At 45.8% G+C, this 12,230-nt stretch overlaps 1 protein-coding gene and 1 pseudogene across 15 annotated transcripts in view; one reads left to right on the forward strand and one right to left on the reverse strand.

The window, feature by feature from the left end:
* Nucleotides 1-2,070: 2,070 nt before the first annotated feature.
* On the reverse strand, nt 2,071-2,882 carry LOC307211632 (small ribosomal subunit protein eS6 pseudogene; annotated as a pseudogene). Its single transcript has one exon. The product of its transcript is annotated as a small ribosomal subunit protein eS6 pseudogene (transcript).
* A 7,779-nt stretch (nt 2,883-10,661) lies between these two features.
* PTPRK (protein tyrosine phosphatase receptor type K) overlaps nt 10,662-12,230 on the forward strand; it is a 352,960-nt gene continuing 351,391 nt past the window's right edge. For 9 of the 14 annotated variants that reach the window (XM_079970724.1, XM_079970729.1, XM_079970730.1 and 6 more), the window contains exon 1: nt 10,806-11,012. In XM_079970724.1, coding sequence (XP_079826850.1) covers nt 10,910-11,012 — 103 coding nt within the window. In that variant the 5' untranslated portion in view covers nt 10,806-10,909. Of the gene's footprint in view, nt 11,013-12,230 lie in introns of all 14 variants that reach the window. The other 5 variants (XM_079970725.1, XM_079970727.1, XM_079970726.1 and 2 more) reach the window with 5 other exon arrangements.

The following is a 12,230-nucleotide window of genomic DNA, read 5'->3' on the forward strand; positions in this document are numbered from 1 at the left end:
TTGCCTAATTTTAAAAACTGGCTACTAATTGCTCCTCTCCTGCTTGTGGGTTGTTGTTTATCCCAAGAAACATTTTCCAGAAGAGCTCCTTTTGTTTTTTCCCTTCCACACCATTGTTAATCTTGCCATGCTGTTTAAGGCAACCTATATTATATACTGTACAATTTAAAAAACATATTTGAGGATAATTTCAGCAGTGTTGGCTATTAGTGACCTCTTGAATGTCCAAAGAGCACCTAGAGGAATGTGCTGAGTTACTATGTTTTCCTACTACAATCTATTTTTGTGGCATTTCTTCTAATGGTATAATCCAGCCTCATTTCATTTGGGACTTTAGGCATGCTAGACAATAGGTTTTCAGAGGAGTGTTGCCTGAATCACAGGATTCAGGTGCATAGGATTGCAGCAGAATCCCCCAAAACTTCCCACACCTCCAACAACCACAAAAAGTCTGGTCTATACCCACATCCCCAGACAGATCCTTCTTTCTGTGTTGTGGACTATGCATTTGTTGTTGGGAGATACTCCTTCGTGAGCACTTGGATAGGGACAAGGTTGGACGACCAATATAAGTGACTGGGTGAGATACTGAGGGGCCCAATAATCCAATGCTGGTGTCCGGGGTTTGATCTAGACAATTTGTCACACCGTTCATGAAAATAAATCCCAGGCATAAACTCTGATTAAAACCCTGGAATTTGGTTCATCTGTGCTATATGAAAACCTAGATGTAGGCTGGGATAGATGGCAAAAGAGGCATATACTGTACTGACAAACATATCTTTGTAACTTCCTGTCTAGGAGTCTTACTGTTACCAGTAAGGCAGGATACAAGTTGATTCACTTTCTGCCTAAACTGTCAACTAGTCCAGCGTATGGGTGTATTGGAAGCCTAACTAATTGGCTTCTTATATATGTAAGCTCTTCAGAGCAGGGACCTATGTTTTTGCATTCTGTAAAGCACCAGGAACAGAGATACAGTGATAGTACTTATTTAATTTGCAGGTATTTCAACAGTAAGCTTTTTGTTTAGGAATTCTGAATGTCAGACAATTTTGCCTTCACTGTATCTCGCTAGGCAATGTCATTGCAACTAGGCAATCTAATGATAAGCCAAGGTTTGTGCAATCAGTAAATGAAAAGTTTTCCTTTATAATATGGAAAAGAGCCTGCAAGCACAGATTTGATGAAACAAATACTCCGAAATGGAAAGTAACAAGTCTGTCCCTGTTCCCCGGATCGGTCTTGTTGTGTTGCAACCTAGTTTATGATTGATTTGACAGCACCCAGCAGTGCAATGGACAGGCTCTAATGGGAACACTTACAGGTTTGGGAGAGCCTACAGAGATGTGGAAGTATTAAGCATTTCTTTCTGTTTAGTCTGGGGGAGATTTATTTTTCATCTCATTTGGAACCTATAACCAGCTGGGATTAAAAGATGGCTGGTTCCTTAGGACTTCACATGTGATGCAGAATCTCCCTCTAGGGTGAAAAGAAAAAGCCATACGAGGGTTTTTCTCTCAGCTGTTTTAATTCTCTTCAAGCTCCCACTCAACATACGAGCTCTTAGCTCAAAGGAGTTTGTTTTTTAAAAAAAGAAATATAGAAGTGGAATTTATTTTTCTTAGTTTTAAAGGCAAAACAGCCAAAATATTTTAGAACAGGAAAAATGAAAGATGAATTTATACGTACTATACTTATTATCAATCAAATGATAAACAGAGACCATTTAGATGTGCACTGATTATAGCTTCAGAATATCTCCTAGATTTTGCTATAGGTGCAGATCCCATTAGGTATTCCTCAATTACATTTTGGAGAAATAAAAAGCTCACATACTATGCTCTATCTAACAGTATCTGAAGAAGTGTGCATGCACACGAAAGCTCATACCAAGAACTAACTTAGTTGGTCTTTAAGGTGCTACTGGAAGGAATTTTTTTTGTTTTGACTATGACAGACCAACACGGCTACCTATCTGTAACTAGTATATGGGAGTTCTGTGATGAATGGCATCCTCCAGTGTTTCCTCTCTCCAATCCTCATTTCTTTTTTTTTTCTCCCCCCCCCCCATAAAAGTTTTATTTAATGTTTTTAGGAACACAGTTCCTAATTTACTTCTGGCTTGATTTAGATTTAGATGTGGAGGCTCTCAGTGAAGAAAGTCTACGCCTCTTAGCTATTTGCTCTTGCCGTTTTTCCTTTCCCTCCTTCATTCTTATAGCCAGAAGCTTGTTCTTTTGGGTACACTGCTTCTTTAGAGCAATACTCCTGCTTTAGGACATACGCCTGCTCTGTTGTAGGACCCTGGGAGTTACCAAGCACTGAATCTTGGGTGCTTTGGTCCTGGGCTTCTTGCCTTCTTTGTTCAATGGTTTTCTCACAAAATACTGATGGACGTCGTCTTCTTTGGAGAGATTGGACAGCTTTTGGATTTTGCTAGCCCTCTTGGAACCAAGCCAGCGAGGCACAGTGGTGTCAGTCAGTCCAGGAATATCTTCCTCACCTTTCTTTACAATGACCAAATTCAAGACGCTTAAATTGGCATCAACAATGCAACCCCAAACAGATTTGCGTTTCTTTTCTCCAGTTCTTCTAGTGTGGCCTTTACTGAGAAGCAGGCAGACATGTCCGTGAGTCAGGACCCCCTGCTTCATGGGGAAGCCTTGTTTGTTATTGCCTCCACTGATTGTGGACAACATATCCCTTCCACTCCTTGCCAAGAGCATCCAGAGACTTCTGTGGTCATGCACTTCTTGCAGAAGGTGCGCAGCTTGCGCACATCATCTACTTTGATTAGTTTCTGGCAGCCGGTGGCTGGGAAGATGTTCAGCTTCATGGCGCCGGAACAGTTCACCTGAGATCTGCCGTGGGAAAGAACTCCAATCCTCATTTCAAAGTTAATTCATTCAATAGGAGAACCAATAAAACACCTTTCAAACTTTCTGCTTGAACTTGGGTATCTATAGAAAGAACCTCAAAGGCTGTTATCTGACACTTACTTATCTAGGAGTAAAACCCATTAACTTAAACTGGACTGCCTTCTACATAAGCATTTGTAGGACTGGGCTGCATTTCTGAAACTGCTGCATGGAACTATAGGGGCCCAACCTCCATCCAAGCAAAGGCTAAGGAAGAGACAAATATGCAAGCATTCCTGCAAATAAGACTCATTCAGCTCAATGGGATTTACCTATAACATAAAAAGATCCCTAGTGGATCAGACTAGTGATCTGATCCACCATCCTGTTTCCCACAGAGGCCGTCCAGATGCCTCCAATTGTATGGAACAGCTGCACTGGATTTTGCTGGAAAAGACATGCCCTGCAGAGTTGCATGTTCCTAGTCTCTAGGAACTCTTTCCAGATTAACATTACTAAGGAAGGCCTAAGCATCTTTCACATAAATACTCTGTTCTGCAAACGGCCCTTAGGATGTTCATGTGATATTTCTCCATCCAGAAAGAAAGTACCTTTCCAGCAACGTATCCACCATTTATCCCCCTGAAAATTCACAGAAGAACCCGAAGGTTCCTTGTGACACATGAAAACCACAGCCATGGTGAAATCCATGCATTCCTTGGCTCTTCATCATCATTTCTCAGGCAGTAAACATCCCAGACAGTGGTGCCACTGAGGTGGGACTTTGGGGGCAGAAGCAGTGGACACTGATCCATTAGAACAAATGGGGTGCCTCCCCACCAAGCTCCAGGGGGCAGCACCCTGTGCAAGGCCAAGATTTGGCACCCACCCACCTGCCTCTCACCTTCTATTCTGCTCAATTCACTACATCATAGCTGTGATGTCCTGTGGCACCTCCTGGTCTTTTTGCCCAGTGTGGCAGAACTGGGCACAATGCCCTAAATCCACCTCTGCAAGCTCTGACCTCAGGAAGGACCCATCTGCCTGTTTCCTTACTTACTTGCATCCAGTCCATGGGGTGGCCCTGGCAGTGAGCCTTAGTCTCAGTGCTGCCTTTGTAGAATACAACATAGAGGACAATAGAGACAGAACCAGAATCAGTTGGTGTTGCCCATCATTGACTCTGGTTCCACTTGCTGCTGTTCTTTCTGCCTTCTGCCCTATCAATCCCAGTGGAAACCATTCTCTACTGGGCAGAAATCTGGGGTCCCACTCAACTGAATAAGCAGAAGCAATCCCAAAAATGAGCAAGGCAAAGCCAGTTTACTACAAATTTGAGGTGAATGAACCCATTTGAACCCATTAAAATCTGAGACCATTAGGTCCAGAGTCTACAGTTACCCAAGTGCACCACCGATCTCAGAGGAGACAAGGAGCAAAAGGGAATGCCTAGGTTTACCATCCACACGGGTATGGCTAACCATGCACTTTTAAGTTATAACATGAATGGAAATGGCAATTGAAATAGTTCAAAACAAGAAGCAATAAAATAGTTTTCACACTGACTGCTTGAACTGTGGAATCTTGACTGTGGAAAAAGGTACATGCTTCATTGTTCTGAAGTGCAGAAACCAGAAATGTGACAAGATCAGGAGTTCATGTGCTAACCCAACATAACTTGGCATTTCCTTGGTGCTGTCAGATAAAGAATCAGTGTTTCACGAACCACAGCTGCTTGCATGTTCCTGATATATTGGGGTTGGTTTTCAGTCACTCCATTCAAGTGAAACCTTTCCGGACAGCATTCAAGTTTCTCAGCACAGCACAGCACAGCACAGATCTTTGTAAAATGTTAACCATCTCGACCACAAAGAAAAGATCCTGTGTTGTGGTTTTGTTTGTGTGCTTTTTAATGCTAGCTCTCATGGCCTCCCCCCCCCCCCCAAGTCTAACACACACATGTAGAATAACAAGCTTATCTCCTGGTAAATTATCAAACTCCAGACCGTAAATCTAGCCCCCTGATTTCTAGATGAGCTCCCAAATGTGAACTAACTAGCAAAACATTTTGCTATTATCTTTTACTAACTTCAACTAGCCTGTTTCTGTGCCAACACCCTGACAAACATAAATTTAGTCGATGATCTTTTATTGACATGTGATGTGGGAAATTTCACCAGTTAAATGTCTTTCTGTTGGGTTGTTGCTAAAGATCTAAGAGAAGGGACTACAAAATTATGTGAGCTAAAGCTGAAATGACAGATACTGGACATTCTGTCCAATTGGAAACTACCCCCTCTTGGCTAAAAAAAACCCCAGTGTGGTGTAAGTGGTTAGAGTGCTGGAGATACCTGGGAGACATGGGTTCAATTCACACTCAGCCACAAAGCTCATTGGGTGACCTTGGGCCAGTTGCTCACTCTCGGCCTCCCCTACCTCACAGGGTTGTTGTTAGGATAAAATGGAGAGGAGAAGAACTATGTATACCACCTTGAGCTCCTTGGAGGAAAAGTGGGATAGAAATGTAATCAATAACTACATAGATAAATAGAAGCAGTGTGTGTTAACTCAGTGCTTAAGGAACTGTATTCTGTGCATGCTTTGATGCAATCTTTAGGAAATGCTTCTTTAACAACTGAGCCGTTATACCAACACCAAGCTACTGGATTCAGTCCTGATTCAAAATTCAACCAAAAAACTATTATGACTGTGCAGCTTTCATTGCTTTCTTTCTGTGCAGATGAGCTCAGAGTGGGTGACAATTCTGTTCCACACCATGACAGGGCAACGGGTTAAAGACACACACACCCCTCCAAATTCTGTGCCGCCATTCCAACCTATGGTGGCTAATTATTATTAAATTAAGCACGCTGGGGCAAACAAGTTTGGTTCCATGAGTAACCTTTGATCACGGGAATTGCAACTGCTGGGGAGCTGTGCTTCCTTGGCCCCTTTCCAAAGAACCATAAAACAGCCAAGTCCCCCCCCCCCCCCAAAAAAAAGAACCATAAAACAATCTGCACCATACATATCTGCACCATACATTTAAAGCACTATGATATCACTCTTAACAGTCATGGCTCAGGAATCCTGGGAACTGTAGTTTGTTGACGGTGCTGACAGTTATTAGGAAACCCCCTATGCCCCTCACAGAGCTACAATTATCAGGCCATCTTCCCAGGGGACTCTGGGAACTGTAGCTCTAGGAGTCCCTGAAGAACTTTCAGCACCCTTAATAAACTACAGTCCCTGGGTTTCTTTGGGAGGGGCGAGCTATGGCAAAGTCACTGCCTGGTTGGTGCCTGCTGGGGTACATAAAAGGAACAGGTATAATAGTGCTTTAAATGTATGGTGTGGATGTGGCCTGCATAGCTATTGCCTCATAGTGAAAGGGATATGGATAGCCTTGCACCCTGGGATAGCCTCATTGCAAGGAGGGGATTCCATATCCTAATACTGACAGTTTCACAGACCACTGGCAGAGATAAGGCAAATAAAATAGATAAAGTTAAAAGAGAAAATGGGAAAAGAAAAGGGAAGTTCTAAGTGGCTGGCATTTTCAACTCCACAAAATAGGTACTATTGCAGGAATGGGAAGCATGGGGCACCCAAATTTTGTTGGACTACACCTCAGTTGGTTAGAGCATGGTGCTGATAATGCCAAGGTTGCAGGTTTGAGACAGCTGCAGATTCCTACATTTCAGGGGGTTGGACTAGATGATTCTCAGCATCCCTTCCAACTCTACAGTTCTTTGATTCTATTATCCCTGACCACAAGCTATGGAGGCTGCAATCTGTTTGGACTGTTTGGAGGGTCACAAATTCCCTATATAGCCCTTGCAGAACCACAAACATGGACCAGTGTTTTCAACAATAATCTTGATTGCTTTAGGCAGGGCTGAGTAGGGGGAGGGGGCAGAGGAAAAACTGTACTTCCTTAGTAAATCAACTCTATAGTTTGGATGCTGTGGGAACAGGATTTCCTACAAAGGGAGGCAATGATTTGGAGAATATTATCTGGATTCCTCACAACAAATGACAAGGCATTTCCTGAGCACAATCTATATATATATATATATATATATATATATATATATATATATGAGTAGATTTGACAGTATAAAATGCTGGACTGCCTCTGTTTGTGCAAACTTCCTGTATGTATCACTGCAGAATCTACATGCCTGCAGACTCAGGGTGCCAATCAAATTTGACAACAAACTATCACTTACGAAGTAGATATCCAACTGTGACAGGAACACTTCCCTCACAGTGTCAGTAGTAAAGCAACACTTAAATGCTAGTGCTAACATACTTTGTGAAAACAATTTTTGAGCAATATGGGCTCATACTCTCTAATTGCTTTTTGTATTTGCTTTCATTTAAAGATAATGTGCAGCTCAGTAAGAACTAGCGTGTCTCCCTTCTTCTGAAACGATTCACTCTGCATGGTGCAGAGGTCAAATCTTGCATATTCTCATTCACTGGTTCAGAGCTATGGCAAAACCATTTTGATGAACTCTGACCGTGTTTTGATTGGTCCCATAGGAAGTTGCCTTATATAAAGCGTTCATATGACAAACTAATAGTCTAGCTCGTGCAAAATGGTAGAATGCATGCTAGGTAACATCTAACAGCAGTGAACAGGTCAATATAAAGAAATCAGGGCTGCTGATGTAGAAATGTGGCCCATGCAGTGCAATCAAAGCTACTTTACCCAGAATCAAGTCCTACTTCCTAATGTGTGCTTACAGAACTGCAACATTAATGTGCAATCTAAGCATGGTTATTCAGAATAGGACTGACCTCCATGTGGCATGCATAAGATTGCACCCTTTATCCACTCCTTGATTCATTGATGCTAGGGTAAGTCCCATTTGGACTTGTGTTGCACAGTTGAAATTTATTTTTTGTAAAATCTGGTTTCATAACTCTCGTAAAACAGATAGTTGAAAGCCAGAAAACACTTGTGCTGTTGGTTCCACTTGCAAGAAGGGTAGAGTCCAATTATGCTATTTATCATGTCTACAGCATCTTTCAGTGTATAGACTGGGATTTTTTTATTCCATTTACTCTCACAATCCTGAGACACAGGTTAAGCTGAGAGAGCAATTTCTTCAAGGCCACTCAGCCAACAAGCTTCATGGATGAGTGGGGATTTATTTTTCAACTTAATTTAGCAGCATTTGTGTCCAACAATGTTCCTTTCCTTTAACCCTGCCTGTCAGTTAAGAGCCCTTGAAGTATGGCAAGAGTCATGGGCTTCACTCCTATGAACACAGTTGGCCTTAGTTTTGAGTAAACATGCATAGTATCAAGGCTGCAATTCTATGCATACACTTACAAAGTCTTACTGAACACAGTGGAACTTTTATTTGAGTAAACATGGATAGGATGTGGCTGCATTCTTCAACTAGTTTTCTAAGAAACAAGTCTCAGTGAACTCACTAGAACTTACTTCTGGAAAATATGCATAGGATCAGGCAATAGTATAGTGACCATCACCTTAAGAATATTTTTGTTGGTGCTGGCATCCATCTGTTTTGAGAGACAATGGAGTGCGCCTGTGGGGGGAAAGGCAAACTGCTGGAGAATTACAGCCCCTGTGGCTGCAGAGACCAGTCATTCAAATCTACTGCCTCCCACATTGTTTTCACTGTGTTAAAGGTAAAGGGACCCCTGATAATTAGGTCCAGTCGTGGCCGACTCTGGGGTTGTGGTGCTCAACTTGCTTTACTGGCCGAGGGAGCCGGCGTACAGCTTCCAGGTCATGTGGCCAGCATGACTAAGCTGCTTCTGGCGAACCAGAGCAGTGCATGAAAACGCCGTTTACCTTCCTGCTGGGGCGGTACCTATTTATCTACTTGCACTTCGTGCTTTCGAACTGCTAGGTTGGCAGGAGCAGGGACCAAGCAACAGGAGCTCACCCCGTCGCGGGGATTCAAACCGCTGACCTTCTGATCGGCAAGCCCTAGGCTCTGTGGTTTAACCCACAGCGCCACCTTTTGCTGTGTTAGCAGCACCAAAATGACCTCTCTGGAGTGCAAGACTGGGCAGTGTGTTATGAGATCCTGAGCTGCCCAGACCCCCCTCTTGGCCTTACTGATGTGGTCCAGAGGAAAGCAGAGCAATACATTTGGCACCATCTGGGCTGCCGGAGTTGCTGGTAAGGGGCATACAAGGTGCCATGGGGGTAGCCAGGATTTATGTTGGGGAGATGCTTTCTGTTGGGGGGCAGAAGCTCACTTAAGTAATTTTATTGATTTACTTGATTTAGGGAGGGCAGCACCCCCCCCCCCGGCTATGCTATCCAACCATCTTAGGGACTCCAGTCCAGATTTCTGCAGGGTTTACTCCTTAGCCTTTTCTTCTCCCAAAGATGTCCCACAAAGCCACGGGTGCGGATTTTTCTTCGGGCTTTACTCCTGAAGCATTTCTCATGAATGATTATAGCTGCGAGCCAGTGGAGATTCAGGATTAGAGTTTTCGTTCTCCTATATTATTATTATTATTATTATTATTATTATTATTTCTATTTCTATTATTATTATTAGATGGGTCACCTTCCCAGGTTGAACTTCCCTCTACAGCATGTGTAGTAATCACCTTCTTGACCATTTGATGGTCTCTTGGTTTCATCCACTCACTAGGAAACACATAAAGCATGGGTAGATCCTTCAGGACCATGTATTTAGCCTCTTAAAACTGACTAGATATCCCAACCCGGAGGCTAATGTTGAAAACAAAACAGCTTCTTATGGCAGCTGCTTTAAACAGCTGGATGAGCCAAGCAGCAATCTAACAGGTGTAGTTTAGGTTAACTAGAAATGAAGAGATGCTGACTTGTCATGCAGCTACTAAAGCTATATAAAGCTTTGGGGGGGGGGGCGGAGAGGGGAAGAGAGAGAAGGCAGCCTAGCAGCCAAAATCTTTGTGACTAGTGCTTGGTACCATCTCAAGATGTTGCACACAGCTTACAATTTATTTAACCCATTATCCCAAGAGTGCTTCTAGTAGGGAAGGCAAGCTGTATAGTATACAGCTGCAATTCTGGGCACACTTACTTAGGAATAAACGATCATGGACGTGCCAATGGGTCTTACACACGAGTAAGCATTACTCTAGGTTAGGTGGCGAAAACATAAAGAACATACCATACACATTACCACCCCAGCGATCTCCAAGCTGCACCTTTCCGGGAGACACACGAATATCCCTTTTTCTCGCCAGAAAAGCGCTTGGTAGAATCGCGAAAACAAAGCAATCGGGCGAATTAGGCAATTCAGCACGTTCTCTTTCTACTTCATGCCTATGCAAAGCGAGCCTGGGATTCCCCCTTCTGCCGGTGCCTGTGACAATAAAATAAAATAAAACGTGAGGAAACACACACATCTCGCTTCTCCCCTCGCCCCCCCCCCGGCTGTTCCTTTCCATTTCTCCTCCCAAACCCACGCGCGCACCCCGCTCTCCTCTCTGTCTGCAAAAGCAAGCTGCAAAAGAGCCCGAGAGGAGCGTGGCCGCAGCCGAGGTCGAGAGACACAGGGCGGTTGTTTCCTGAGCCTCACGCAGCCGATGTCGAGCTGCCCTCTTCCGCCGGACTGCTTTCCCATGCTCGAGCAGCAGGAGGCGCTGGCGGGCCCCTCTCCGCTGGGCTATGGGCTCCCGGCCGAAATGAGTCTCTCATTTCCTCTGCCGAAGCGCTGAGAACCGGAGGGTTGGACGCGCGCGCTCGGCTCCTCCCTTCGCCACTCGCCGATCGGCAAAGTAACTCTCCGGGACTAAGTGCAGCCGCCGACGCCAAGTGCAGGCGCGCCTGGCTGGGGATTGCCTCTGGAAGGCGGGGAGGGAGCACTCCGGCGCAGACGCCGCGGAGAAGAAAGGCGACCCTGTTGCTGTTCCGGGCTCTCCGCCCCCCCCGCCCCCGCCCCCGTTTCATCCAGGCAACAGGAGGATCCGGACTGGCCAGGAAGACGAGCTTTCCTCGCGGCTTCGGGAGAGAGCGCCCGAGTTGAGTGCGAGACTCCTCGCAAAAGTTCTCCAAAGTCAGCATGGCCCCGGCGGTTGGAGCCGTTGGCTTGCTGGCGGCGCTCGCCTCCCTCGTCGCCCCCTCGGCTGCCCTGCTTGGAGTGGCCCGTGGGCAGTTCTCGGCAGGTAAGCGGCTACCTCGCGGGACGGCGTCCCGTTTCTTCTTCTACGAGGGAGGAGGACCGCCTCTCCGAGGCTTCTCCCGCTCAGGCTTGTGTGTGTGTGTGTGTGTGTGTGTACCTTTTTTTGACTCGCGTCGGGGTTTGGAGGAGAAGAGAGAGACCGAGGAGGAGGAGGAGGAGGTTGCGCTCGAGCAAGGTCCCACCGACCCGGTGGCTTCTTTCTCTGGAGAGCCCGCTTGAGCGCAGCTTTCCAAAAGGAGAACGTGGACCAGTCCCCTTCCTCAGTCGGCGAGACCCTCTGGAAAAGAAGGAGTCCAGGAACGTTCCGCTTTGGAACGTTGGGACATGGTCAGATTTGCTTTTGGAACGTTTGGAACCGTTGTTCTTGCGCGCGCCCCACCCCCCAGTAAAATATGGGGAAAGCCCCTCTTTTCCCGCTTCACGATGAGTGACAGACGACAGTAGGGGTGCCCTTTGTGCAAAATAGCTCTAGTTTTGCACCTTCAAGGCAGACCGGGTGGGGTGGGGTGGGGAGCTATTAAAACGAGACTTCCAAGCTGCACACTTCGAGCTTCTCACGCTAATCCTCGCCTCCCCCCTCGGCCTCTCTTCTGGTCAGTTTCCCAGGTAGCGTTTGCACAGCGTTGGCTGAGCTTCCATTGTGGAACCTTCTCTGCCCTTTCTCTTCTTTGTTAATAGAGGAAGAGAACGTGTTTTCCTTTCGCCTTCTGAGGACAGTTTTCTGCACAAGGATGGAACGAAAAGCAACCACCTTCAGACGACTTTTACCTTTTTAAGTTTCTCCCAAATTGGGAGTCGGCTGCTACTTTCTGCCTAAGGTGGAAAGAAGCCAGTCGGTTTATGGGTGAAAAGTTCACCAGCCTCTGAATCGCGGCGGGGGGTGGGAGAGAGGGCAGGTATAGTTTCCCGGCTTATAACCGATTCACCTTGTTTCTGTTCTTTGCCCCCTCCCACCCCAGCAGACCCTTCCCCTTTCCAAGGAGAGGGAAAGCAGTCGTGAAAGAGTTAATGCATTACAGCTGCTCTCCGGGTTTCCGAAAGCAAACAAGCTGCGCCCAGCAGCGACAGACCGAGCCCTCCTTTCTTCTGTTGACTTTTGTGTCGGGCTAACTTTTGGCAGCGGGGCCGATCCTGGCTGCCTAATCAGGCAGGCAGAGACTGTACCTGGCCGGAACTGCTGGGGACGCGCAGACTCCACTGC

This window comes from Podarcis cretensis, assembly GCF_951804945.1.
Source record: "Podarcis cretensis genome assembly, chromosome: 3".
Taxonomy (NCBI): domain Eukaryota; kingdom Metazoa; phylum Chordata; class Lepidosauria; order Squamata; family Lacertidae; genus Podarcis; species Podarcis cretensis.